Genomic DNA, 27376 nt, shown 5'->3' on the forward strand with positions numbered 1-27376 from the left:
ACTGAAAATCTGAATGACGCCCGATGACATTGGGACAGACGCCCATCAACTTATGCCTCAGCGAGAGGAAAATTCTGGCCCAAGTGTTGTCTGTTTGTGTCCAGGGCATATTTTTTTCCATGAATAATGATAGGAAATGGTTATGCAGATATTCTTGCATCAGTGACCAACCCCCCCACCCCCACCCCCACCCCCCAGCGCTGGTCCGTTAGATATACTGTTCAGCCCAGTCAACACTGGCCTTACAACCAGAGATTAAGACCCAGATTTTCATTCTTAGGTCAGTTGCACTGAGAAGGAAGAATTCTCGGCATCACGCACACTGTGTGTGTTACTCAGTATGTAACATATACGTAATAATAGGAGTACAAACAAAATCTTCAGTTGTATATTTTGATATCTTAGTAGATGACTTTGCAAAATTTTTTAAATCCTTACTTCTGCAAACCAGATGACCGATCTACCTCAGATGACCCACCCCCATAATAGTGGAACTTCCTGTTACGTTGAAATGTTTTTTTTTTCATTCATGGAATGTGGGCAGCACTTATTACCCATCCCTAGTTGCCCCCAGCTCAGAGGGCATTTAGGAGTTGACCATATTGCTGTGGATCTGGAGTCACATGTAAGGACAGCAGATTTCCTTCCCTAAAGGGCGTTAAGTGGGTTAGAAAACCCATCTAGAAACCAGATGGGTTTTTACAAAAAATTGACAAGGGTTTCATTTGACTTTTTTTTAAATTCTAGATTTTTTACTGAATTCAATTCAATATTCTACCATGTGCTGTGGTCTGGTGTGATTTGAATCCAGGTCCCCAGGGCATTACCCTGGGTCTCTGGATTACTAGCCCAGTGACAGTACCACTCCGCCATTGCCTCCCCCCTGTTAATTTTAAATGTCAGTTTCGTTTTAACGGTTCACGGGAGCTTACATCTGCTCCCCTCCTGACGACGGTGACGTTGTCAACTGGGAGGGAGGGTGCAGAGCGACACCAAGCAAAACGGGAGGGCACACAACTTCAAGCCAGCCAAAGGGGTCACTCGAGCTGCCCAGCCCGAGGAAACCCCTCAAGCTGCAGGGCAGGGATGTCGGTTTCTCAGCCCCTGCGATATGGTTTCTTGAGGCGTGACAAGTTTGAGGACAGGGAGGCCGGCTGTCTCGTGTGGAGTCACTCCAGGCTCTCCCAGCCGAGGGTGTCACTTGAGTGGCTTAATGAGTGGTGTCACCAAAGAAGCATCACTGCACAGACACAGGGGTTTAAGAACCTCTAGGCCAGAAATAAAGTTAAGGTTTTCGCAGAAAGAAATTTTGCTCAGACTATTATTTTCTTGCAAGTATTCCTCCTATCTCTGCGATTTCTACAGCAATTGAGTCTGACCCATGAAAACAGGATACTTTTCAGCTGCTCAGGGAAATAAGGTTCCTGAACTATTCTGGTGTTTAATTTGGGGCAGGGATCAGTGTTACAGATCTGGAAGCTGTGAGCCAGGATGGGAGTGTTGACAGCATGTGTGTGTCTTGTGAAATCTATGCAAGCTGCCAAATTTCACTAAGCTTGTGCAAGCATGAACCTTGCACTTAAAACCAGTTATTTGTTCCTTTTCATATGTTCTCAAGATACTGGTGTCACTGGCAAGGCCAGAAGTTGTTACCCATCCCTCAGTGCCCTGAAAAGGTGGTGGCGAGCAGCCATCTAGAACCGCTATAGCCTACGTGGTGAAAGTGTTCGCAAAATACAGTTCGCTATGGAGTTCCCAGGATTTTAATCCAGCAACAATAAAGGATATATATCCAAGTCAGAATGATGTGTGACTTGAAGGGGAGCATGGAGGTGATAACATTCTCATGTACTTGCTTTCTTTGTCCTTCTAGGTGGTAGAGATTGCAGGATTGGAAGGTACTTTCAAAGGAATCTTGATAAGTTGTTGCGATGCATCTTGTAGACAGCACACACAACAGCTATGGTGCACCAGTGGTGGAGCGAGTGAAAATTTAAATCAATGGACGACGTGCCAACCAAGCACCCTGCTTTGTTCTCAACAGTGTCAAGCCTCTTGTATGCTGTGGGAGCTGCAACCATCCAGACCAGAGGAGGGCATTCCCCTACACCCCTGACTTATGCATTGTAGGTGGTAGAGTGGCTTTGGGGAATCAGGAGGTCAGTCACTCATTGCAGGATATCCAGCTTCCGACCTGCTCTAGTAGCTACGGCCTTTATGTGCCTTGGCCGGTTCAGTTTCTGGTCAGTGTGGTGACCCTCAGTGGATGTTGATGGTGGGGAACTCACCTCCTGACTCCCCAAAGCCTGTCCACCAAGGCACAGTTGAGGAGTGTGATGGAATACTCTCCACTTGCTCACCAAAAAAGGACTTCAGCAGGTAGTGAAAGGCTGGTCAGTGCGGGAAAACAGGATTACTACAACAGAAGTTTAAAAATAATTAAGACTAACCTCCTAGAAGGTTAAAGCAGCTATGGATTCCAAATTCACATTACCTGAGAGGTGTGCAAACTAAGACCTCCAGGTGTACAGAGGATAAAGAGAGAATCTTCACACACAAGGGCTATCAATAAAATCAAGGAATCTCAACAAGAAAAGGAACATAAATGTTCCCTGGGTGAGATCAAAGACCCCAGATGCACATTCTGAAATGAAGACATTTGTGTCGATGGACATATCACTAATTTCAAATTGGATACAGTTGCAAGTATAAGTGGAAGACATCAATCAATAGACATTCAATGATAGTACCAAATCAGAGCCCCTCGAACTGTCCACCCGCACTGAAGACCTGGATTGGGATTTCAGCACTGATTTCCTGACACTCTTCCCTGAGTTCAATAATCTAGCCCGTTTCCAGGAAGATGTCCAGATAGGAGAGAGTAAACTTGTTCTCACCAAATAGGTAACCAGTTAGACCAACAAGTACTTCAGTATGACCTCGCTCCTTCATCACTTTGTGCGTCTGCTGAGAAAGTGGAAGATGAAACTTGAGCGATAGAATACGCTGTTACAATACCACATTCATCCAACAGGGGTGACCCCTTTGTAAGTGCATCCACACCTATCCATCCACCAAAAGTGATAATCAAGGATGCTAGCAGTCAAACAAGTCCAGAGCTAGAGACTGAATCAATCCATGCAATACCCACCTCTACCGTGTTGGAAGACACTGACCTTACTGCCTCACCAGCACTAAAGTAATTTGAGAGTAATAAAGATGTTGGTCAAGAGGTTTCCCCAAAACTTCCTATCCTAGCTAAATAATTATTTCCAGAGGCAGCAAACCAGGATTGCCCAAGAGTTCACAAACACGATGCTACAAGGAATCATCACTCCAAAATTAAAGAAAGATGAACAAAACTGTCAAAAGGAACCAGGCTCAACTCAACAGACAAGGATAGGGAACATATGAAATGCAAAGAGAGAGATAAACCCACAAAATCCAGTCATGAGGGAGGGAGACAGCCGACTGAAAGAGGTAAAACAGCAAGGAGAGGGAAAAAGGATCAAGTCTAGATCCAGAGAAGAGACCAAAGTAGGGAAGGAGTAATTGTCCAAAGGGATGGCAATCAACAGAGATCCTATTTAGTACATTCTCCGGAAGGTACTATAAGAAGGAACAGGAGAAACCTTATCATAAGTCCTCAAAGAGAACCATCCATCATATATTTGGAAGAACCAGATGTTGAGTCACAAATTGACAATGCACCAGATACTGCAACTCTTACCGAAGACCAAACAAGTCAAAGCAAAGAAGTCCAAAGAGAGACTACTGATCTTCCAAGTCTGACAAGGATACGATCAGGGAAAAGTTGGGGACTTGCGGGGAGAAGGTGTAGTATGTAAATATAAATATAAAATATATATGTACAAAGACTTGGAGGAAGATGTAGTTTTAGAGTGTTCAGGGTTGAAAGGGTTATTGTGTGGGATGGGAGAAATAATACTGCCCGTGCGATGATGTTAGAAACATGATTAAGAATCAGTAGGGAGAATGCTCATGACTTTGAGTAATACCCAGTCTTGTATATCTGTATATAGTCATGTTTATCCAATAAGCCAGTTATAGTTCAGACATACCTATGTTTCAGCAACCATTCCTTAGCCAGTCACAAGCAACATACAACACCTTCAACAGCACTTTCCAAACCTGCAACCTCTACCACCTAGAAGCACAAGGGCAACAGACGCATGGGGAATGCCACCATCTGCAAGTTCCCCTCCAAGCCACTCACCATCCTGACTTGGAAATATATCGCCGTTCCTTCACTATCGCTCGGTCAAAATCCTCCCTAACAGCACTGTGGGTGTTGCTACACCACAGGGACTGCAGCACTTCAAGAAGGCAGCTCACCGCCATCTTGTCAAGGGCAAATAGTGATGAGCAATAAATGCTGGCCTAGCCAGTGAAGCCCGCATCCCATGAATGAATAAATGGATTTAAAAAAACTAGATGCATTATGAGAGAAGCTGACCTTACAACTGTCACTTGTGTTTTAGTCTGAAGGGGTTGCGAAAATGGTTTTCATCTTCCTTCCGACTGTTGTCCTGACAGAATAATTTTGTGTCATAGAAATGGCTTATCTTTAGTGCAAATTCAGAACATAATTGAGGAGGAAACCAGCCTGTAACGTTGTCGGTGCAAAGGTCAAGACTGTGATAACCACAATGCTTTCCTAATCTGTTGCCCCACACAATCTCCTAGCACATCACTTCCAAAGTTCGTTTTGATATTACTTTGATACTTCAGTTCCATTTTCCACAGGGACCAGCTTACTCCTTCTCACAGCTCCCAAAAATTCTGGCCCACCCTTCTTTCACCTTTTCATGCATATATATGATCCCTGGGGGAAGAATTCAGCAGGCCGCTCATGCAACATAAAGCAGCATGGCTTTGAGCAACGTAGACGATTGTTGCCCTTTTTCCTTCAATTTCATTTACCCTACTGGGAAAAGTGGATCCGCCCCACCCCCCCAAAACCTCCGTCCACTTCTATTTCACTTTGAAATTCCACATTGTGCAACGACTCATTATGGTGTAATGCCTTTTGAGGCGTTGCCCCCTTGAGAATCTAGGGCTGGATTTTGCCCTCGTTGGGTGGGTGTAGCAGGCGGGCTAGGTGGCAGCTGCAAAACTGACCGCCGCCCGCTATCGGACCCCCACCGCCATTTCATGTTAGGCCAATTAAGGCCCTCCCAGCGTGAAAGGTGGCTCCCCACTGGCCAGGTTGGGGGCAGGGTCCTCAGCCACAGGATCCAATGGCGATATAAAGAAGGCCCAGTCAACCTCAGGAAGGACGTCCGGCTGCCGTTCTGAAGGTGCACTCGAGTGTGGCAGCAAACGCCAGGCAGGAGGGCAGAGGGCAGGTCGGGTGAGTACTCACCCCCCCCTCCCCCCACCCCGGCCCAGCTTTTCGGACGAGTGTCTCGCTATCCTCCTGGAGGAGGCGGCTGCCAGGAGGGACACCCTTGTCCCCAGCGATGGGAAGAGGAGGCCGCCGCACCTCACCAAGAGGGCATGGGGGGGAGGAGCTGGCAGCCTGGGTGAGCAGCCATGACGTGCGGCGCTCATGGGCGCAAGCGCCGGAAGCGCTAAAATGACCTGCTGCACTCAGGGAGGGTGAGTACCGTGTTGGCACGGGCCAGAGTGCAGAAGTGTTTAAGGTGTGGCTGTCTCCACCGTGGACCTCAGGGCTGTTAGAGTCTGAGTGCCAACTGTCAATCACGCCAGAACTGGCCAAGGTGAACCCTGGCGGTTGGGGTTGAGCGTCTTGTGGCTCAAGGGCCACGACTCGTATGTGCCCTGCGAGGTGTTCAGCTGGAATTGGTCAGGCTGCAATGGCTCTACAGGTAGCGAGCGGACTAATCAGCGCTTCTGTGTCTTTTGCAGAGAAGACAAGCCATAACCAAGCGGAGAGGGCAGGTACTAGTGGAGCCCGCCCGACCCGCTGCTGCTCTCCCGGTTCGAGCAAGAGGAGCTGAGGAGCTGGCATACTCCACTTGCGACTGGGCAGGTACAGGCGGGGGTGCCAGGCGAAGATAAGAGCGCAGGGCACAGAGGTGAGACTCTCGGATCGTGCAACCATTCCAGTGCAGTCACCTCACTGATGGGAGCCTCGAACCTGGACTCCCCATTGATCGTTGGAAGACGATGGTACCATGATGCAGGTCTCCATTGTCTCACCAGGGGGCCTGGCATGCACAGTGACAGTGTGGTGACTTTAACTAATGACATGTCCTTCTCTATTTTAGGTTCACCAGTAGGCATCCCCATCTGCAGGCCCCGAAGGTCCACCCCTGATGCCAGAGGACCACCGGGTGTCACTGTCACTTGCGTCACACCGCTCTCTGAAGCAGGCACCAGTGCAGATACCAGCACCTCGGTGGGCATTAGATCGATGGCTAGTATCTCGGTGCGCATTGGTGCGGGCACTTCACACCCACTTAAGGTGCAGGCGGAGACAGAGAGTGCCCAGGGCGCTGGCAGTCGGTGGAATGCTAGGGACCAGGATGATGCTCAGCCAAAGGCTGATGACGAGCCTCTGGAGCCAACCATTAGTCAGCTCAGTTGGTCAGTGTCGGTGTGGGAGATGGATGAGACACCCAGTATCCCAGCTAGGTGCCCACCAGTCAGTGGTGAGGAGGGAGATCCACAGTGAGATCACGTTGGCGCACGAGCTGCCTGTCGTCTCTGTGGGCTCCTCTCAGGGCGCTCAGGAAGAGGTCAGCAGCTCCTCTGCCCCTCTGCCAGTGACCATGGCATCTGTGGCGACGGGGGAGATGCCAGACATGGCACTTGCCGTTCTCTCCCAGGCAGGGCCAGCACAGGCTAGAGGACGACCGCCAAGGTCAACAAGGCCAACAGGACAGCAGGATCAGCAGGCTGGCTCAGATGCCTGTGCCAGTGAGGGGGGAGCACCGAGATGTAGCACTCACAAGCATAGGTTAAAGGTACCGTGAACACAAGAGGGACAGGTCGCGGGTGAATTTATGTTCATCCCACAGGCCTGGTCTGGGACTCAAAATCAGAGAAACTGACGTTAATACTTGGTAATTGTTTTGTTTTTGTCGTCATGGCCTGAATATACTTCACCTTTTTATGTAATTGGTGCAGAGTACACCAGTATGTAAGGCTGGGACATACATGGCTCTGAACTTTATTGCACAGGTACTAAGTGTTCTTTGTGTTCAAATGAAAGAGTCCTTTCAGATGCCCAGGATGAAGGAGGCAGCCTTGGTGTGTGGTTGAAGCTGATCTTTGGCAGCCTAGCTGAAGGAGTGTTGGATCAAGACGTCCCTGGTGTCCCTGCCTCCCTGGAGGTTACCGAGGTCTGGCTCCACGCCCTCACTTTCTCCTCACCATGGTTATCTTCTGACTCACCACTGGACCCATCATCTGTGGCCTCAAGATCCTCTTCCTCCAGTGGGTCCCCCCTTGCCAGTGTTAGATTGCGGAGAGAGCAGCATGCAGCCACAATCAGTGACACCCACCCTGGCCAGTACTGTAGTGCTTCCCCTGAATGGTCCAGGCATCAGAAGCGCATCTTGAGAAGCCCTATGGGTCGTCTCTACCACCGCCCTTGTGGAGCCATGACTCGTATTGTAACGCTTCTCTGCCTCTGTTCTCAGGTGGTGGAGAGGCGTCATGAGCCACCTCTTCAAGGGGTAGCCCTTACCACCCAGCAGCCACCCATCCAGCCGGGCTGGAGAACTGAGGAGCCTCGCCATCTGGGAGTGTCTGAGAATGAAAACATCATGGGAGCTGCCAGGGTACCTTGCACAGACTTGCAGAATCTGCATCCTGCGATCACACACCGGAGGCGTAGAAGTTTGGGCCACTGTGACCTTCTGAGCCAGTGGCATGGGATGTCCACCCACACAGTCGGAGCTGATCTCAGGCCCAATCACCTGGCAGATGGAGGTCACGCTCTCCCTGGAGAGATGGGAGCCTCCTTCGGCACTGCACCTTGGACATATTGAGGTAGCTGCATCGCCACCTGTAAACCCTGGCAGCAGGATAGTGGTGTCTTCTGCGGCCCCTAAGTGGTTTGATAGTTAATGCCGAGCGCCACTCCGGCACCCGCACACGCCCACCGCGGAAATATTGCGTGAGTGCGCCATGACATCGGGACCCTCGCCCGACCTCATTGTGCGCTATTTTACTCCTGTTCAGGGCGGGCACACGCCAGCGGGATGAAAAATTCAGCCCCCTAGTGTTCCTTCAGTTCTATGGCAGTGGCACAGGAACCAAAGTGATTTGGCTGCACTGAATTCTTCAGCCTGTGTGAGCTGGCTGGATCATTGTGCCCTTTGGTAGATAGTATTGCAGCTATTTGAGTTTGTAAAGATAATATCACCTTGGGCTCTTCATGAATAATCTAGCACACGAGTTGCTGTGTATAGAGCGCTGCCTTTAACAAGTAGGCCAACAGTTGGAAGTTGAATTTGCAAGTTTTTTTTAAAATGTTATTTGCAACCTGGATTTAGAAAACATCATTAGCATATGGAAACCTCCTAAAGTACTTCCCAATAACATAGGGAAGCAATGGATGGTGAGCTAAAGGAGATGTATGGAGGGGTAATCAAAAACTTGATCAAGAAGTGGGCTTTAAGGAGATTCTTAAAGGAAAGAGTGGAGAGGGAACTCCAGAGTACAGGGTCTAAGTGGCTGAACACTAGGAATGAGCCCAAACTCTTTATTTTAGTGATGGACATATTGATCACCAACGCTCCCAAACAATAAAACATTGTCCAAAAACGCAAGTGCCTTGGGATAGTTAATCACATTAATGGTGCTATACAACTGCAAGTTGTGGTTGTGCAAGTGACATAGTGCAACGTGCGGTTAAAGTCTGTGAATTAGTAAAAATGAATTGAAAGAACAACAAATCTAACAACACTTGACTATGTTCGTCATCTTAATGTCTCAGCCTGCACAGTGTACATAAACATCCTTTCCTGTTTTGCAGCTTCGTTTCCCTCTGAATGTCGTCATGGCCAACCTGTGGTTGTTTGCTCCACTTGTCAGCAGGTAGGTAATGAGCAAGAAATGGCACTAATCTCTCTGCATTAATCTCATTGTAGTTCAGCAAAAGATTATGGTACTGCTGACCTGTCATTAATGAACTGGGAGGGAATAGGCAAAAGATAAGAGTATGGATATTGGATTAGGTTAGATTAACATGCTTTGATAATAAGGTTTTAGGTTTTTTTAAACTTCCCTTTTTTTTCCCCCCTTGATTTTTTTTCTCTTTATGTCACCCACCATCTTTCCACCTGCTATAGGTGAGCCACTGTTCTGCCAGTCCCTGCTGCCCAGCTTTGTACGACTCTTCTCTGAGATAATCGTCCAGCTAGAGGTCAGCTGTGGCTCGGTGGTAGCATCGTACCTCTGAGTCGGAACGTTGTACGCTCAAGTCCCGCTCCAGAGACTTGGCTGACGCTATAGTACTGAGGAAGTGCTGCACTGTCGGGTGGGACGTTAAAACAAGATCTTAACTGCTCTTTCAGTTGGGTGTGACGATTCTGTGATTGCGTTCACAGAATCCCAGGGGAGATCTCCTGGCGACCAGGCCATTATTTATCCCTCAACATTAACATTAGTTAACATTACTGAAGCTAAGTATCTGGCCATTGTCACATTTCTTTTTGTAGGAGCTCACTGTGTGCAAACTGACTGCTGCGTTTCCCTAAGTTACAGCAGTGACTTCACTTCAACAATGGACTTGATGGCTGTAACACACTTTGAGGCACCTTCGGTTTGGAAAAACGACAATGTAAATATAAAACAAAAACAGAATTACCTGGAAAAACTCAGCAGGTCTGGCAGCATCGGCGGAGGAGAAAAGAGTTGACGTTTCGAGTCCTCATGACCCTTCGACAAAACTGATTTTTCTTTACAATGAGAGGGACGAAAAATAAGCTGGTTTAAGGTGGGGGTGGTGGGGGGGGGGGGTGGGGAGTAGTGGAGGGTGGGGGGTGTTGTAGGGACAAGCAAGCAGTGATAGGAGCAGATCATCAAAAGATGTCACAGACAAAGGAACAAAAGAACACAGAGCTGTTCTAATTAAGAATGGATGGTAGGGCACTCAAGGTAACAAGGTAAATATATGTCATTCATTTCCTGGCAGTATCAACTCCTTTATCTCTAGTAAATGGGAGTCTGATTATCAGTCTACATCATCATTCAAACTTCTGCCCCTGTGAGTTGACAGGTCCTGGGGTTGATTATCATTTTTCCATCCAGGTGTAAAAATCACATTGCCAATTGTTCAGCCAGCATCAAAATCACACACTTTGCATCTATATGAGCCAACACTGCTTTACTCACGGGCAAATTAACAATCTACTCCTGATTTCAACCATACAATGGTGGGAATGCCTGAATAATTTGCATAAAATTTACAGCACAGCAACAGGTCTCATTTATATAGAGCAGAAGCTTGGGCAACATCAAGAGGAGAGGAACAACGACTGGATACTAATGAGATACGGATACTGGGATGGATGTTTGGAGTGACAAAATCAACTCCCGACACGTCAGGGGGTCAGTGAAGATTATGGGAGCATCAAAGAAAGTAGCTGAGAAGAGATTGAAATGGTGTGTTGCAGAGACAGGTGGGGGGGAAATGTGAGGTGATTGATGAAGATGGGATCACCAGGAAGAAGGAGGAGGAAGGCCTAAGACCAAATGGAAAGAGGTGGTGGCGAGAGCGGGATTGGAAGAGGTGGCTGACAGGAGGAGATGGAGAAGGATGATCAACCTGCGTTGTGGAGACCTCAAGTAAAATGGGCGAAGTTGAGAGAAGGAAAGAAGAAGCAGCCAACTCATCCCAGCTGGTTTATGCAAGTGTTAATGCTCTACACGAGCCTCCCTCCAACTTACACCAACTAACCCTATCAACATGATCTTATATTCCTTTCTCATGTATTGCCCCTTAAATGCATCAAAAATGCTGTTAAATCTGTATTTTTGAACTATTCCATAAGCACTGATTTGTTTTCTTTAGACTCTTTTTTTGCCAATTAAAGGTCACAACATCACAAGCTGCACGATTTCCCACCTTAGGATCCTGACTCACGCACAGGATCGAGGCATCAAGGTGGAGAATCTCTCCTGTTAGGCCGAATTGGTGGGAGTAATGACTTCCCACTCAGAGCTGACCCTGACACTGACCAAACCCATTTCACATTAGGTCTGATATACAGAGGCCTTCATTCCACTAGTCTAAGCTGGAGTCAAAGTCCAGATCAACAGTGCGCTTAAACCCTTGTGCCAACCCATAACAACATCCTTCATAAATATAGCGGCTTTAGTATAGCAAAAGACAGAAGCATTGCCAGAAAAACTTTGACAGAGGCACATAAGGTGGTATTAAGACAAGTGACCAAAAACTTAGTCAAAGAGTTAGTTTTTAAAGAGCATCGTAAAGAAGGAGAGAGAGGTAGAGAAACGGGGAGACTTAGGGTGTGAGTTACAGAGCTCAGAACCTAAGCAGCTGAAGGCAAAGCTGCCAACAGTGGAACAATGAAAATCAGGAGTATCCACTCTCACTGTTTTGGAGTCTAAGAAGTTGCAGCACTGGCAACGAATCAATTTCTTTTAATGCTTTACAATTCTGTTTCCATTTATTTATTTATTGTGAGTGGGGCAACAGTGGCATCGTTCGGCTTAATCAAGATCTTACAGTAGAGGTTTTGATCAGTAAAGTTCTTGTTCAGATGATTGATATCTTTCTGGGTGCAGAGTCTTTACAGGTTTAAAATAAATAGATAAACCTCAGTGCAGTGAGAATGGAATGAGGCGCAAGCTTATGATAAAATTAGGTGTGGTGTGTTAGCCTTTATTGCAAGAGGATTTGAGTACAGGAGTAGCAAAGTCTTGCTTCAATTTTATAAAGCCTTGGTTAGACTGCACCTGGAGTACTGTGTGCAGTTTTGATCCCCTTACCTTAGTGTAGTAGTTATGGTTTTATTTAGTGTGTAATGTACCTTTAAGAATAATACTTGTTATGAAAGATCATATGATCTGTAGTAGTAACCAATAGGAGAGGAGCATGGGCTACTTTAGCAGTGAATGTAGAGATAAAGTTGGAGTTGAAAGCATATGTGTGGTTGCTGCTGAGCATATTGTAAATAGATTCAAAGTTTCCACCCAAGAAGTGTCTGCAGATCAACTCTATCATTAATAGTACAGTTCGGCCACCCTACAACAAACTGGCAACGAGGATAAAACAGGATTGAACAGAAGAAATCAAGTCAAAAAGAAATCGGCACCGTACCATGCCCAGTAGTGAGTTCCATTAGAATTGAAGAAGTTATCCCCTCTCAAAATGCCACAATTTGGGAGAATTGATCCTTTTGAACCAGCCACAGGCGATTGGTCTCAATATGTAGAATGCCTCACGTTCTTTTTTCAAGTGAACGAGATTATGGGGGAAGAGGAAAGACGAGCGATCCTCTTGAGTACTTGTGGGAGCAAAACCTACAGTCTGATTCAAAGTTTGAAGGCGTCCAGTGCCCCAGGTGGACCTCATGAAGGGTCATTTCCAACCTAAGCTCTCAGTCACGATGCAGAGGTTCAGGTTTAATTCTCAAAGTAGAACGCAAGGTGAGACAATTGCATGCTATGTGGCAAATCTCAAGCAGCTAATGGAACACTGTGAGTTCGGTACGACTCGTAATGATATGCTGAGAGATTGCTTAGTGTGTGGTGTGAAAGAGGACACTATTCAGAAAAGATTATTGTCCGAAGTGAATCTGGATTTCAAGAAGGTGCTAGAGATAGCACTGACCATGGAAAGCACAGTAAGAGACTCAAAAGCAATACAGGGTGCGCAAAATGGTGCCATCCTCCATATCGAGTGGGAAACTGCAGCCAAAAGAGGCGTGATAAAAAGAGACTCTTACGAGAAGTGGGAAACAGGCCCCACTAGCCAAAGAATAAAGAAAAATACCTTAGCAGCAAAATCAAATAATAATTTTAATTGAGGGAAACAAGAAGCCTTTTAGCAATTGGCAGTTTCAAAAAATTGAATGTTACTATTGTCACAGAAGCGGACATATGATGAGGCAGTGCAAGGAAAGATTCAAGCAGGCTTATAAACAAAAGAAGAAGCCCAATGACATCTACAATGTAGAAGAACCTGAAACAACAAATTCAGTCATTTACTCATTTAATCTGAAAGTTGGAAGGACAGAACCAATATCTGTCACAGTGAAAGTAAATGGCAAACCTGTTAGAATGGAAGTGGACACAGGAGCTTCCACTACAGTAATTGGGAAACATACCTTCAGATATTTGAATAATGGTGAACATCAGTTGAGCTTAGAACAAGCTGCCAAGCTAAAAACATATACGGGTGAAGACATTCAAGTAAAAGGCATAAGCAGACTAACTATCCATTATGGAAGCCAATCGGCAAAGCTACCAGTGTTAGTATTGAGAGGCAGAGGACCAAGCCTTCTAGGGCGAAATTGGCTAAGGGAAATCAACCTTGATTGGCCACTGGGATTCCAAAAGGAAGCTGGAAGTGTTCCTGTTTTGGAAAAGGAGTGGGTAAGGACTCAACAGCCTGAAGAAATGCTTGCTGTCTTCAGCCAAAACCTGGAAGAACAGCAGAAGGAACTCGAAGGGACCCTGCTCGATGACAGAGTTCGTGACGAAGTGAACAACCTTCGCAGGGAATCAGAAAACCTGCTGAAAGACCTTCACACACGACAAGATTCCCTCAGGTCAAAGTTTATACCACTGGAAAAGTATGAAGAGAACAGAGAGAATTCAGCACTTCCCTGAACAAACTGAAGGATGAGTTGGCAGAGAAGACACAACGATGCTCAATTTTCCAGGAGGCAGCCAACAAATACAAAAACAAGACGGAAGAGGTGAAGAATCAGTTAAATGAAGCCAAAGAGGCTTTGGAAGAAAAAGTTGCAGAATTTTCCAAGAAGCAGACAAATAATGAAAGTTTGGGGGACTCAGCCACTGAGTTCAGGCAAGTTGAGCTGGCATCTGAGAGAAGTGTGGCCAATGGTGAAGTCAAAAAGGAAGCCGAGATTAAAGTCTGTGCTAGGAAGAAGAAGACACATAAAAAGAAGATACAGAAATACTAATAGGGCCTTAATCCTGGCAGCGTATGAATACACTTTCATACATAGGCCTGGCAATCAAATCGCAAACATCGATGCCCTTAGCCGTTTGCCTTTACAAGAAAATGATGAGCACATCCCAGTTCCACAGGAACTTATTTTACTGTTAAATTTCGCTGGTATATGCTCAACAGTTCAGAGAATGGACAAGTCGGGACCCAGCCCTATCTCAGGTACGAGAACAAGTGCTACAGGGTTGGTCACAGGAGCCTGTGTCTGATGAAATGAAACCATACTTCAACAGAAGATGTGAAATAACCAGCCAGGATGTGGTATTGTGGGGAGCACGAGTGACAGCTCCTCCAAAGCGAAGTGAACCACTTTTAATAGAACTACACAGTGCCCATCCAGGAATTTCCTGAATGAAGGCCATTGCACACAGCTATTTATGGTGGCCTGGGATGGATGGCAAAATAGAGAGTTTAGTAAAGCACTGTGTGCAATGTCAGCAACTGCAAAAGCTGCCAGCGACAGCTCCGGTACACCCATGGGAGTGGTCAGGTAGACGCAGAGCTGTGGAAGCTCAGTTATTGAATATGTTTAAAGCAAAGATTGACAGATTTCTAAATACCAGTGACATAAAGGAATGTGCAGTTACACATTGACTACATTGGACCTTTCCTGGGAACAATGTTTCTGCTCACTGGCGATGCCCATTCCAAATGGTTGGATGTATATGAGGTGAAGTCATCAATGTCGGCCGCTACAACTGAGAAACTAGGTCAGAGTTTTGCCAATCACAGACTACCAGGCGTAGTCGTTTCCGATAACGGCATGGCATTTACAAGTGCTGAGTTTCAACGGTTTATCAGCTTCAACAGTATCACTCGTAAAAAATGCACTGTACCACCCTTCCTCAAACGGACTGACTGAAAGGGCCAATCAAACGTTCAAGGCAGGCATGAAAAAGCTAACTGGTGATTCCTTGGTAACCAAGCTAGCACACTTTCTTTTTCATTACAGGACTACCCCTCACACAACAGCAGGTGTCACACCTGCCGAATTATTGTTGAAACGCCGTCTCAGGATGAGATTGAGCTTAATTATGCCAAATTTGGAGGGGAAGATAGAAAGGAGTCAGGGAAGCCAGAAAACTAGATACAACTGGCATAGTCGTGAGAGGAAATTTACCGTGGGAGAGCCAGTATACCTGAAGAACTTTGGGGAAGGACCAAAGCGGTTACCGGGTGAAATAAATGCGGTGACTGGACCCCTATCTTAGCATGTGGGGTTGGAAGGCTGGATCATCCATAAACATGTGGGCCATTTAAGGAAGAGAGAAACAAATCACCAAGATTTGATTCCAACAGTGACTGTGACCGGGTCTGCATTTCCTGTTGAGGATACACAACCCAGGACTGACATGTCTGATGTTCCTGTAAGAGTTGAAGGATACAGAACTGCAGGTACCCACCGAAGCACCTGATGTTCAGGCAACTCCGGAAAAGGAGATTCCTGACAAAGAATCTGAAGTTGTGGAGCTGTGATGTTCCACACGTACCAGGAAACCACCTGAAAGACTGAACCTGTAAATTCCTTACCCAGTGTAAATATTATGTTGTCTTGAAAAATATGTACTTGTAAATATAATATGAAGACGAGTTAAAGTGGGTGGAATGTAGTAATTATGCTTTTATTTAGTGTTTAATGTACCTTCAAGAATAATGCGTGTGAGGCAAGATCACATGACCTGTAGTAACCAATAGGAGAGTAGCACAAGCTATCTCAGCAGTCAGTGTAGAGATAGAGTTGCAGTTGAAAGCACACGTGTAGTTGCTGCTGAGTATATTATAAATAAACTTAAAGTTTCCATCCAAGATGTGTCTACAGATCAACGCTATCATTAATAATACAACTCGGCCACCCTACAACACTTGGGAAGAATATTATTGCCATGGAGCGAGTTCACCAGACTTGTTCCCAGGATGGCAGGACTGTCCTGTGAAGAGAGATTGGAGAAACGGCCTGTATTCTCTAGAGTTTCAAAGAATAAGGGGCGATCTCATTAAAACTTAGAAAAAAGGGATAGACAGGGTAGATACAGATAAGATATTTCCCCTGGTTGGGAAATCTAGAACCAGGGGGAACAATTTCAAAATAAGAGGTAAGCCGCTTAGGACCGAGATGCGGGGAAATCTCTTTACTCAGAGGGTTGTGAATCTTTGGAATTCTCTACCCCACAGAGCTGTGGAATCTCAGTCATTGAATATGTTTAAAGCAAAGATTGACAGATTTCTAAATACCAATGACATTCAGGGAAATGGGGATAGACTGGGAAAAAGGCATTGAAGTGGATGATCAGCCATGATCGTATTGAATGGCAGAGCTGGCTTGACGGGCTGAATGGCCTTCTCCTGTTCCTATGTTCCTATGAACTTTTCCAATTAGCGTTTATTTTTTAATTTGATGTTGGGCAATTCTGGCAAGGCTGGCACCTATTACCCATCCCTAATTACCTTGAGGATAGTCCTTCAATGTTGAGCTGGTATAGTCTTGTTGCAGGTCCTGTTTGTCAGTTTTTTTGTCCCTGAGAGAACCCATTTACCAGGGAGCCCAGCGACTGGGAATCAGTCACCTTTTGACAGCATTAGTTTGGAGGTTTTCAAGTTGGAAACTTTACTTTAACAGGAGCAGCACTAGGAGCTAGTCTCTCTCCCAACTACGACGGTGGTCATCCAAGTCAGACCATCGCCCGCCTACTGAACTTCCTGTTCTGAGAGATCCATCCCTGATAGCATCACAACTAGTCACATTCCTCCAGCTGCAGCCAGTGCATTGGTTTGTTAACCTCGGCATTGAATCATAACTGCTTTCCCAGCCATGTGAATACAAAAATGAAATTACCTTGAGAAGGTGGTTTTGAGCTACCACTTTGCACTGCGAGTCTCATTGCCGGGGCTTTCACAATGGCGAATTCCAGGATGTTGGCCCAATAACAATAAAGGAACGGTGATACATGTCCAAGTTAGGAAATTGTGTGGGACTCGGACTGGGATCTGAGAGGTGATGGTGTTCCTACACCATTGCTGCTTCTGGTGGTTAAGGTCATTGGGGGAGGAGGTGGCAGATACTGAAGGAAGTTTGGTGAGGTGAAATTCTGGGTTGAGAGGGTTTCCGCTGAGGAGAGATTGAGTAGAATGGGCCTATGTTCTCTGGAGTTTAGAAGAATGAGAGGTGATCTCAGTGAAGCATACACGATCCCAAAAGAGCTTGACAGAGTAGAGGGTGAGAAGTTGTTTCCCTCTGGCTGAAGAGTCTAGAGCAAGGGGTCATAATCTCAGGATGAGGGGTCAACAATTTAGGACCAAGATGAGGGAAAAATGTCTTCACTCGGAGGGTTGCGAACATTTGGCATTCTCTACCTCGGAGGGCTGTGGGGAGCTCAGTTGCTGAACGTATTGGTTTTTGGATACCAGGGGAATCGAGGGACATGAGGAAAGGGCAGGAAAATGGAACTGATGATCTTAATAAACGGTAGAGCAGACTCAAGGGGTGGTATAACCCACTCCTGCTCCTACCTCTTACTTTCTCATGTTTTCATGAGGTGCTGCAATGAATCCTGTAGATTATACTTTATCACTTGCTTCCCTGATAGGTGGACACAGCAGAAAGCAAAAAAAACTTATGTTTTATTTTATATCTCCTTGTAATAGAATGATGGAGAACAAACCAAGTACGAACAGTCTTGTCCGGACGACCACTGCAGTGACAGAGTTTCATGCTGGAGTTAAGGTAAAAAATCAACAGTATAAAAGTGTACTTCAGGAATCTAACGTATATATTCTTGACTGCGTTTGGCTTTGGTCACATTTATGAGGAGCTTCGTGCATTTGCTCTTTAAAGCTGCAGTCAGTCATCAGTCAAAACTCCCGAGTCGTTTGGTTTGGTTTTAATTTGTCTGAAGAGTTTGACAGTTCTGAACTTTAATAGTCAAAGAATCTGAATCAATCACGATTAATTAGCAGAGATACCAGGTGAGAGCAGTAAAGGATGGTGGGATATGATATCTCTTCCGTACGATGTTTTTTTTTAATTGGGGGGATATATTTTATAAGATTTTGGCTGTCTGCAGAACCATTTAAATTTCTAAATTTGATGCCCCTTTGGAGGTTTGATTGGAATCTCGCCCCCTTGCTCCTTGGGCTGGAGTACGTTTCCCCGAGACACTCCACTGCCCAGCCCCAGTGACCGTCCAGCAGCCTGGGTTTTAACAGCTCCCCAGTATGGTTCCAATTTAAACTGCCCGCTGCCCGCTTTCCTCTACCACCCCCTCACCTCCGCCACCCCCCCCCCCCCCCCCCCCCCCCCCCCCAGCTTCCAACGTTGTCCATTAGAAGTGGTGTCGGGTGATAAGGGAAAGTCTGTCACAATTACCTAGGGGAGAATCTTCTCCCCATCGGGGGAGTTGGGCAGGAGCAGGTGCGCAGCCGGTCACTGCCCACGATTGGCTGGGCGCCGCCATTTCATGGCGGGCGGGCAAATTAAGGCCCGCCCAGCGTGACACAGAGTTGCCTCAGGGAGATTAGCTTAAGTTCAATAAAATTTAATAAAGGGGGGGGGAAAAAAAAATTTTGCGACATGTCCCCTCACGTGAAACTGTCACATGAGCCGAGGCATGTCTACTCATTTTATTTAAAATTCTTACAAGACTTTAAAAACTTTCGTGAGACCTCATCCCACCCGTGGATGAGGTTTCATGATAAATACGAAGGCCGCCTGGGCTCTTTAACCATAAGGTTGGACGGGCGGCTCAGTTAATTGTTTCAATTGATGGTTAACTGGCCTTAATAGGCCTTTGACAGTTTGGTGGGCATGCAGCCCAATGTCACCTCACGTCATTTTATGCCTCAGCGAGCGGGCCCTGCCCCCGCTCACCGAGCCAAAGTTTCTGCCCCTAATTTCCAAAATTTGCACCTTTACAACGCTGGGTTTACAGGACACCAGTGCACCTCTGAAATCCAGCAATCCTATGGGCAGGGGGAAGCGAGGGATTGCAGACCATGCGGCAATAACTACAGTAGAATAGAGGTTTCCAAGGTCTGTCATAAGCGATTGCTTTCCCCTCTTTTCCCCTCCTTTCCAGGCCATTTGCCTGACTGAAACCAGGGAGTGTACTGAACTAATGCAAATGACCTTGACCCCAAAAATTAGCTGAGGTTTGTGGCAAATAACAACATAAGAAATGGGAGCAAGAGTAAGCTACACGGCCCTTCAAGCCTGTTCCATCATTCAGTAAGATCATGGCTTTCTCTCCATTCGTGGGATGCGAACATCACTGGCTAGGCGAGCATTTGTTGCCGATCCACAATTGCCCTCGAGAAAGTGGTGGTGAGCCACCTTCTTGAACTCCTTGTAGTCCATCTGCTGTAGGTACAACCTCAGTGCTGTTAGGAAAGGAAGTCCAGGTTTTCGACTGGGTGACAGTAAAGGAACCATGATATATTCAAGGCTATGGGCCAAGTGCTGGTAAATGGGATTAGATCGGTAGGTTAGGTGTTTCTCATGTGTCGGTGCAGACTGGATGGGCCAAAGGGCCTCTTCTGTACGGTGTGATTCTGTGATATATTCCAAGCCAGAATGGTGTGTGACTTGGAGGGGAACTTGCAGGGGGTTCTCTTTCATCAAGCAACTACACGTGCGCTTTCAACCCCATCTCTATCTCTGCATTGACTGTGGAGGTAACCGGCCGCCGCTAACACACTAGTTTACACAGATCATGTGATCTTACATCACAGGACTATTCTTAAAGATGCCACCAACAGTTAACAAAACCATAATTATTACAAGTACTAACAAGCGGCACTTGCTTATCAATAACCTGCTCACTGCCGTTCAGTTTGGGTTCGACCGGATTCACTCAGCTCCTGACCTCATTGCAGTCTTGGTTCAAAAATGAGCAAAAGAGCTGAACTCCAGAGCTGAGGTGAGAGCGACTGCCCTTGACATCAAGGCAGCATTTGACTGAGTGTGACATCAAGGAGCCCTAGCAAAACTGAAGCCAATGTAAATCAGGGGGAAAACTCTTTGCTGGTTAGAATCATACCCAGCACAAAGGAAGATGGTTGTGGTTGTTGGAGGTCACTCATGTCACCTCCAGGACATTACTGCAGGAGTTCCTCAGGGTAGTGTCCTCGACCCAACCATCTTCAGCTGCTTCATCAATGACCTTCCTTCCATCATAAGGTCACCAGGTGGGGATGTGCGCTGATGATTGCACAATGTTCATCATTCATGACTCCTCAGATACCGAGGCAGTCCAAATGCAGTAAGACCTGGACAACGTCCAGGCTTGGGCTGACAAGTGGCAAGTAACCACACAAGTGCCAGGTAATGACCATCCAACAAGCGAGGATCTAATTATCGCCCCTTGATGTTCAATGGTTTTACCATTGCTGAATCCCCCACTATCAATACCCTAGGGGTTACCATTGACCAGAAACTGAACTGGACTAGCCATATAAATACTGTGGCAACAAGAGCAGGTCAGAGACTGGGAATCCTATGGTGAATGACTCACCCCCTGACTCCTCAAAGCCTGTCCGCCATCTACAAGGCACAAGTCCGGAGTGTGATGGAATACTGTCCACTTACCTGGGATGAGTGCAGCTCCCACAGCACTCAAGAAGCTTGACACCATCCAGGACAGCACTGTGGGTGTACCTACACCAGAGGGACTGCAATGGCTCAAGAAGGCAGCTCACCACCACTTTCTCCAGGACAATTAGAGATGGGCAATAAATGCTGGCCTAGCCAGTGGCACCCACATCCCATCATTGAATTTTTAAAAATTGTGTTTATGCTCATGAGTTTATATGGGATTATGGCCATTTACAGCATTATAGCCTCCACTGAGTTTATATCCTGGATTTCTGCCCAAATCCTCATAATGTAATGCAAGGAAGAGGCTGGAGGCAGTTCAGATAAACATACTACTGAAATTTATGGGATAGAGCTTTGTGCTCTGAGTATTTCCCCTGACCTCTTTAAAGACCCATTGAACAAGTGGCTAGGCTGTGTGGTGAGTGCTGACTCATTGTGTATCTTTAAGAGAGAGTTGGACTGATTCCTTTCTGAGGTGGAGATCCTGTCGTGCAAGAAGTAGGAACAAAATAAAAGAACATTCTGGATGTGTACAAATTGACTAACTTCCGTCACCGGAGAGCAATTTTCCTGATTTTGTGCTCCTCCCCCAATTGGCCTTTTTTTTTTTGCAACTCCCAGGAGTCTACATGGCACCAGGGGGTGGGGAAGGAAGGTCCAGTTTTTCTTTGAAAAACTTTACTCTAATTGTTGTCATGGACACTGTTGAGTAGTCTCTCTCTCTCTCTTTCTCTCTCTCTCTCTCTCTCTCCTGGCTTCCACCAGCAACGTCAGGTGTAAGGTTCTGACCTGAGACTCAGCCCCAAGATACCACACTCTACCTTCTCTCCTCGCCCCACACTCCACCCCTCACCAGGAATCATGCGCCCAACAGGAAGATTAACAACCCTGAAGCAAGTGTCAGATGAGAGTAATGACACAGGTATCAGCTGTTTGCATACAGAGTCGCTGCAGAGAATCCTAACAGAGTTAGGGTTGGCAGCTCTAGTTGGATGTAGTCTTGGTGGTTTTATCATGTGACCCCCCCCCACCCCCACAATTCTGGATGGCCTGCCCACTCTCACAACCATTTTTTTTCCATGGGACCTTTTTGCATGTGTTGGTGTATCTGGTATCATGCGTTGTAAATGGATCTATAACACAATTGGATACTGGGCTGCAACAGAGAATATGGGAAGCTCTTCTTATCTACTAGTGCTGTTGGATCATGGCAAAAAGTTTGGTGGTTTGAAGGTGTTGTGACCACAGCAGATGTTAATTGCTAAGCAAACCAAATCCCAGAAGGAAACTTTTTTTTATATTCTGAAAACGAGATGAAAATGTACTGACCTCAGCAGCAAGAAGTCCAGCGACACTTCTGGGATTTTTAAAAATGAAAAGTAAAAGTTTTATTAACAAGAAGGAAAAGAAAACTTAAGCACACAAGATTACAGTTACTCACTTAAGATTAGTCTTATGAAACATTCCCCTAAAAGACTCCCTAATGGGTCAGACCCACTAGTAAACTCTGTTATCGATGTTTAACTATAAAAATCCAGTAATATTACCCAAGGAAAACTGCTGTTGCTTTAATAAAGGCATACCACACGACCTCTTAATTCTCTTCCGCTCTGTTGTGAAAACCCAAGACTTCAGAACAAGATTGCTTTTTTCAGCCCAGGTCTTTTCTAGCTTGACTGGATAGCTGATTCAAACTGCATCTTTCTGCCAGCCTAGAGCTGTTTCCAGGAGATCTTCCTCACACAGCCAACAAACAACAGCCAACTGCCAGTCCCTGAGCTCTCCACAGTAATACTAAAATACCTTTTTTCCCCCGTCTTTCATCTCAGGTTCCATTGTTCTCACACCTCTTTGAAACTCTATTCCTCCCAAATAGAAAATCTTTCATGTTTCTATTTTGTCTCTACTTTTGGTTCAATAAAATGTAATATATCCTCTTCTATTTACCCATGGAGCTCCTGTAAGATTCAAAAATGTTTCTTGTAACCTCTGACTTCCCTTTGATACTCAAACGAATTCTCAACTTATTGAAAATAGTAGATCCAACCTATTTACCTCAAACCACTCCCCCCACCCCATTATATCTTATTACAAATTCTCAAACATAGCCCCTCTATCCTTTCATGTCTTAAACCTTCCAGACATGCTGCCTCCAGTAACCTTTCCCCAGCTTAATCAAATAATTGACACACAGACTCACAGCCTTTCTTCACAAAATAACACCGTACTTCCCAAAAATATTATGCAAAATCCATTCTCACAGAGGAGAATATGTAACTCTGGCTTTTGATTTTTAAAGGCTTGTCCCCGCACTGCAATTTTCTCCTCTCCTGAAGCTTTTGACTCTTGACGTGGGTAAAGTTCCATTGATGTCAGTAGCCCCCCAGTACGTCACCTGAGTAACCATTTGTATATGAGCTATTCGACTACGGAGGTTTTCTCAGCTGACAGCCTCACAAAGACAACTTCCAGCAAGAGTCAATCATTCAGTAATCAGAACCCTGATTGTTTAAAGGTCCCCTTCCCCAGACCATCCCTGAAGCCCCGTTATTATGTGCAAAGCGGTGAGTTGATTCAGCAAAGACATGTTGTTGAACCTGGGTCATTCTGAACTGGGTAGCTTAATATTGCATGAGGCATCGTCTTCAAACGCTGACCATAATTTTTACTGGTAATTGATAGTAAAATAGTTCTCAATCAAACTGTGATAATTACATCAAGGTGCACCTTGTGTTTTCATTATAATTGAATGAAGGTTCAGGCAATTTGCTACAAACTGAGCTTTCGTGATTTTGAATCTCAGTTGAACACTTCAATTCGATTGCCATCATGAAAATCACTCACTATTTACAATCGCTGAATCATAGAGCAGTGCACAACAAGAGGAGACAATTCAGCCCATCAGGTTGGTGCTGACTTTCTGACCGTGAATCTGCTGAAACTGCAAAGATTAGAGTACAGAGAAGAATGGCTGGAACGTTATGCACCATAATTACTTCACGGATAACGTGGGACAGAATTTTACATCCACCTTGTGGTGGGGGCAGGGCCGTGATACACGGCGATCCCTTCAAAAGTCCATTCACTTCAGCATGCCATGATATTCCAAAGGAGGATTAGGTAGTTTGCGCATTTAAACCTCCCTCCAAAGTTTCCTTACGCCCAACGGGCTGAATTTTACATGCGCCTGGCAGGCGTGTTTCCCATTTGGTGGGGGAGGGGGGGGGGGGGAGCGTAAAATGGGGTGGGCACCCATCCCACCACCTACCTGCCCACCCCCACCCCCAGGCTCCCCTCACCATATAATACAGGGGAGGGGGGGGGGTGTTGCTGGTGAGGCTGGGAGCCGATATCTGCAGCCCACCCGCCATATTTAAATGAACAATCAAGGGTCAATTCGGTTTGTTACCAAGCCAATTGGCCCTGATAATACACCACCCGCGCCATAAAACGTTTGGTGTAGGGAGCAGGGTGGGAGCGGGAAGCTCAGTTTCTTCACTTACCTGTTTAAAGGGCGGGACGCAAGGAGAGGGTCGCTGTTCGGGGGCTGCCTTTTGCCAATTGTGGGGCAGCTCCCCCCCCACCACACCCTCCCCCCCATGAGTCGAAACCTCCCTTCCTTCCGACACGCTACCTCCCTTAAACCCTACCCTTCCCCGCCCCCACTCCCCCAACCCCTCCCTGACCTACCCAATCCCTCCTGACCCAAGACCCCAAACTTACCTGCTGCAGGAGCCCGTGGCCCTTGACCTCCGTTTCCTTCTGCAGTTCCGGCAACGGCCCCCGTGATGACCTTCCTGGCGCTGCTGGGACTGATGGGTCGGCAAATCCGACCCGGCCGTCAATAAGCCGCCCCGCGGTGCTTTATGGCTGTGGGGGGGGTCAGTGTGGAGCATGTCAGCTCTACGCTGACATTTGGGGTGGGGTTGGGGTGGGAGCGTGCCATCTACCCTGCAACCATTTAACAAGCCATTGGCTGTCACTCGGCTGGAGGCAGGACTTCCACCGTTCTGGATCAGGACGTCCTAGCGCATAGAGCTGCCAGCCAATCAGAGGCCGGCTGCTCTCCAACGCTGACAGTGCTCCCAGAAGCGTTGGCTGCTCCCAGAAGTTGCACTGAGGACATCAAGGAGACATCCAGGAATGGACTCAGATCTAGAGCTTGGTCCAGGATCTCGCTGGGACCTGCTACTCTGGCCCCAGTGATGGGTTTGAGGGGTGTATGTTAGACAGGGTGGGAGTAGGGTGGGGTGGGGGGAGAAAAATGTGGATTGGCACCAGGGGCCTGGAAAGGCGGCCTTTACCCCCTCCCCCACCCACCCCCCCCCCCACCCCACCTCCTTTGACTACCCAGCAGCCCCACAGGGTTCAACCAGCCACTAGAGGTTGGGCACAGACCTTTCACACCAACCATTAATTGGACCAGCGATGGGAAAAGGTCCTGAAGTGAGTATGAGTTGCCCACTCAAGGGCCTCCATTGGCCCGCAGGCGGCTGCCCCTCCCTGCATCTTCACGGCAGGGCTGGGCACACTGCTGATGGCACAGTGCCCCTATTTTACAGGTCCACCCACCGGGCTTGCATTGCCTACAGGTGGCCTGTAAAATTCAGCCCTTTGACCGGCTCCAGAGAGAGACAAAGGTAGAAAGGCGGGGGGGGCGGGGGGTGCAGGGGGTGGGGGGGGTCCTGCATTAGGGGGTCACGCAGAGGAAAGTGGGTCGGGGATAGACAAGAAGGCAGAAAAAGGCGGATCAGAGGTGGACAGGAAGCTTCAGGGCAACAAGCAATGATAGGATTGCCTATTCTTCTCATGTCAGTTTTACTTATTGGAAAATTCAAAGAATGTGTTCAATGTGCAAGATTTCCTTAGGGTTAACCAATCAATTCCCACTTCTCTTTTCTGTAAGGCAAGCTCTGCTCTCTCTGTTATGTTTATGATGGTTATTCAGATGCTTGTATGTTTCCAGTGTTTTATTGGATGTAAGTACAGATTATAGCCACATCAAATCAGCCAATTATTACCAGCAGGATTACAATCTACAAATTGCTGTAAATTTAGCAGGGTTGGGCTGAGTGTAAATAGAAACAGAAACTGCTGGACGTGTCCAGCTGGCCCTGGTAACATGGGCAGAGAGTGAAACAAGAGATAACGGTTCAGATAAATGAGCTTTCATTAGAACTGGATGGTCAGAGCTGCTTCGTTATGCTCAGTTAGTACCTACAGTTTGTCACAGTTATGACAGAACAACCAATTTAGAACAGCCCTCGGGCATCTCTGTTCTGTAGTGTAAATCACATTGGTTTCAGCTGCAAATGAATTTCGATTCCAATGACTTCTAATCATTCAGCAACTCCACCAGCATTAACATAGGGACACTGCAGTCAACACCAGATTGAATGATATGAACCTTTTAGGGAGGAGATTTAGAGCATCATATAGAAATTTACAGTGCAGTAGGGGATCATTCAGCCCATCGTGTCTGTGCCAGCCCTTTGAAAGTGCTATCATGCTTAGTCCCATGCAGAGGCCACACCATTGGTCTGTAACCCTGTAAAATCCTCACACTCAAGCGCCTGTCTAGCCCCATTTTAAAATTATTTATGGAATCGGCTTACGCCACTTTTTCAGGTAGAACATTCCAGGTCCCAACATCTTGTTGAGTGAAAAGAATTTCAGGATCTTGGTGTTTTGCCGATGATTTTAAATCTAAAGCCCTTGCCTGATCACCATCTGACATGTGTTAAAGGAGGATTTCAGCCTGAAATAAAGTTCCAAAGACGAGTGACATTGGATTCAAAACGTTAACTCTGTTTCTCCGTCCACAGGTGCTCCCAGAGCTGCTGATTTTCTTCCAGCACTCCCTGTCTTTATTTCAGATCACCAGCACCCACAGAATTTTACTTTTATTTTAGTTCAACTTGAACCCTTTGTGACCCTGGGCCACGTTCCTTGCTCAGGATCAACAGCGTAATCCAGGTGACTGATCACCAGTGTCTCGAAAGGGAATCCTCACCTGGAGTCTGTCGTAAGCAATGGGTTGCTCCTGGGTGGACGTCCGCTAAACCCTGCAGCATAAAATTCTGAAAGGGCTCTGAATGACCCCGGCAATCATAGAGCAGGAATCTGGAGAGGTTGGAAAAGGGAGAGTTGGCCATCTCTCAGTTAGGCCTCGCCATGTCACAGCTTGGCCTGGGGAGGCAAAGCAGGTACTATCGTACTAATACAAGAGCAAAAATACTGCAGATGCTGGGAGTCTGAAATAAAAATGAGGAACGTTTGAGGACTCTGGGTCTATACTCGATGGAGTTTAGAAGGATGAGGGGGGATCTGATTGAAACTTACAGAATACTGAAAGGCCTGGATAGAGTGGACTTGGGGAAGATGTTTCCATTGGTAGGAGAGACTAGGACCCGAGGGCACAGCCTCAGAGTAAAGGGAACAAAGATGAGGAGAAACTTCTTTAGTCAATGAGTGGTGAATCTATGGAATTCATTGCCACAGAAGCCTGTGGAGGCCAGGTCATTGAGTGTATTTAAGACCGAGATAGATAGGTTCTTGATTGGTAAGGGGGATCAAAGGTTACGGGGAGAAGGCGGGAGAATGGGGTTGAGAAACTTATCAGCCAT

General features: G+C 46.6%; 1 protein-coding gene across 2 annotated transcripts in view; it reads left to right on the forward strand.

Annotated features, from left to right (window-relative positions):
- LOC121282287 (N-fatty-acyl-amino acid synthase/hydrolase PM20D1-like) overlaps nucleotides 1–27376 on the forward strand; it is a 117209-nt gene that overhangs the window by 59568 nt on the left and 30265 nt on the right. For both annotated transcript variants that reach the window (XM_041195932.1, XM_041195931.1), the window contains exons 7-8: nucleotides 8972–9033; nucleotides 17804–17882. In XM_041195932.1, the coding sequence (XP_041051866.1) occupies nucleotides 8972–9033; nucleotides 17804–17882 (141 nt within the window). The remainder of the gene's footprint in view (nucleotides 1–8971; nucleotides 9034–17803; nucleotides 17883–27376) is intronic.

This window comes from Carcharodon carcharias, chromosome 9, assembly GCF_017639515.1.
Source record: "Carcharodon carcharias isolate sCarCar2 chromosome 9, sCarCar2.pri, whole genome shotgun sequence".
In the NCBI taxonomy this organism is placed as follows: Eukaryota; Metazoa; Chordata; class Chondrichthyes; order Lamniformes; family Lamnidae; genus Carcharodon; species Carcharodon carcharias.